General features: G+C 39.7%; 1 protein-coding gene across 1 annotated transcript; it reads right to left on the bottom strand.

The window, feature by feature from the left end:
* Positions 1-6: 6 nt before the first annotated feature.
* On the bottom strand, positions 7-942 carry LOC108523262 (uncharacterized). The gene is made up of 3 exons (XM_017863791.1): positions 849-942; positions 463-530; positions 7-298 (listed from the first exon to the last, which is right to left on the bottom strand). The coding sequence occupies exons 1-3, from the start codon at positions 904-906 to the stop codon at positions 113-115; spliced, it is 312 nt and encodes a 103-aa protein (XP_017719280.1). The 5' UTR covers positions 907-942; the 3' UTR covers positions 7-112.
* Between the last annotated feature and the right edge of the window lie 1166 nt (positions 943-2108).

The following is a 2108-nucleotide window of genomic DNA, read 5'->3' as shown; positions in this document are numbered from 1 at the left end:
AAAAAAAAAAAAAAAAAAAAAAAAAATTTACAAAGCGTAACATTGGGGTTCTTTTTATACTCAAGATGTTTAACTGCTCAAAATGACAACAATTACATCTTTAAGAGTATAATTAAAAGGGGTGGAAAACAGCAACACAACTGACAAAAGTGTAGATGCTAAATAAACCAAAGATTTTTTTCTTAAGGAGTAGGAAGAATCCAAAGCTTGGGGAAGTCTCAGGAAAAAAAAAAAAAAAAAAGAAAACAAAGAGGAAAACAATGTCCTTAATTGCAACCATTCCGTTATCAATAGCGTCCTAAAAGAGAAAAAGCAAAAAAAAAAAGTTAACAATTATAGTTTAATTTGCCTAATATTTTTCCAACTATTAACTGCCACCTTCCACCTTATATTCTAATATTCTAAAGTAAGCCATTAATTAGAAATGAGGTTTTTAATGCTACAAAAGCAAAGTTCACATACTTGGGCTGTAGGAACGAGATCTTGATCGTGATCTGTATCGACTATAATAAGGAGAAGGTGATCGTCTTCTGTAAGAAATGAAAGATTACTTAGCATACTATATCATCACTCCACTAAGGCAGATGAAAATAAAAATTCCTCATCATTCAAAATAATAATGTACCTAAGGTGATAACTACTTAATATTAAGTTCTCTTTGTGCCAATGAGACCAGAAAAGTATACAGCACAACAAAACACTGGCATATACAGATTGCTAACTTCTGTTCCCAAAGCGTCATATATCATCTATTTTAAAATCAAGTTTTATTCATATGTATCAAACATAAAAGTGCCAAACACTACTATCATCTAATTTAGAACAGAAAGCTCAAGTTAAAACATTACCTGTACCGGTAATCATAGTCTTCATATCTGTCATACCCACGATCATATCCTCTATCATAGTAAGAATCTCGACGTCTGCCACCACCTCCACCTCCACCACCGCCGCCTCCTCCACCACCACCACCACTACTGCAGAAAAATGTAAAAATTCTGCATTAGTGTGAATGACTTTTTTCCAGGACACTTTAATAGAAATTGAATGCCTTAAAAAAGAGAAAAGTGAGAAAGAACATCCCTTTCATCAGAAATTGCCTCCATATCTCATTTTACTGACTCCCATGGTATTCTGCTTTGCCTTATTCACTACACACATAACCAAGAAAGAATTCACAAAACTCTCAAAACTATTAACTGCTCTTCTATTAATGCACTGCCCAAATCATCAAAACCTTTTCAACAAATTGAAACGATGAAACACTGTGTTAAGCAGCAGTATAAAAATGCTAAGATGCATCCCTACTACTAAATGAGACTGGTAAAATAAATTGAATAAAAGGTGTATCCCTGACTAAAAGGCAATAAACACCAAGAATTTTAAAGTAACTAACTCTGGACACCAAAGAGAATACCAAGGAATGACTATATTCCTTCTTTTATTCCCAAGAAATACCTCTGTGAATACTGCCTTTGGTTGTATATTTTATTTTTCTTTTTGAGACAGTCTTCCTCTGTCACCTAGGCTGGAGTGTATTGGTGCGATCGCAGCTCACTGCAAGCTCCGCCTGCCGGGTTCACACCATTCTCCTGCCTCAGCCTCCCAAGTAGCTGGGACTACAGGCACCCGCCACCAGGCCTGGCTAATTTTTGTATTTTTAGTAGAGACGGGGTTTCACCGTGGTCCCAACCTCCTGACCTCATGATCCACCCGCCTTGGCCTCCCAAAGTGTTGGGATTACAGGTGTGAGCCACTGTGCCTGGCCAATGAACATCACAAGCCAGCCAGGAGGATTGTATATGTATATATATATATATATATTTTTGAGACGGAGTCTTGCTCTGTCGCCCAGGCTGGAGTGCAGTGGCCGGATCTCAGCTCACTGCAAGCTCCGCCTCCCGGGTTTACGCCATTCTCCTGCCTCAGCCTCCGGAGTAGCTGGGACTACAGGCGCCCGCCACCTTGCCCGGCTAGTTTTTTGTATTTTAGTAGAGACGGGGTTTCACCGTGTTAGCCAGGATGGTCTCGATCTCCTGACCTTGTGATCCGCCCGTCTCGGCCTCCCAAAGTGCTGGGATTACAGGCTTGAGCCACCGCGCCCGGCC

The sequence above is a fragment of the Rhinopithecus bieti genome, unplaced genomic scaffold, assembly GCF_001698545.2.
Source record: "Rhinopithecus bieti isolate Rb0 unplaced genomic scaffold, ASM169854v2 scaffold_74532, whole genome shotgun sequence".
NCBI classification, from domain to species: domain Eukaryota; kingdom Metazoa; phylum Chordata; class Mammalia; order Primates; family Cercopithecidae; genus Rhinopithecus; species Rhinopithecus bieti.
The sequence above is the reverse complement of the archived record's forward strand: the minus strand, read 5'-3'. Positions and strand labels throughout refer to the sequence as shown.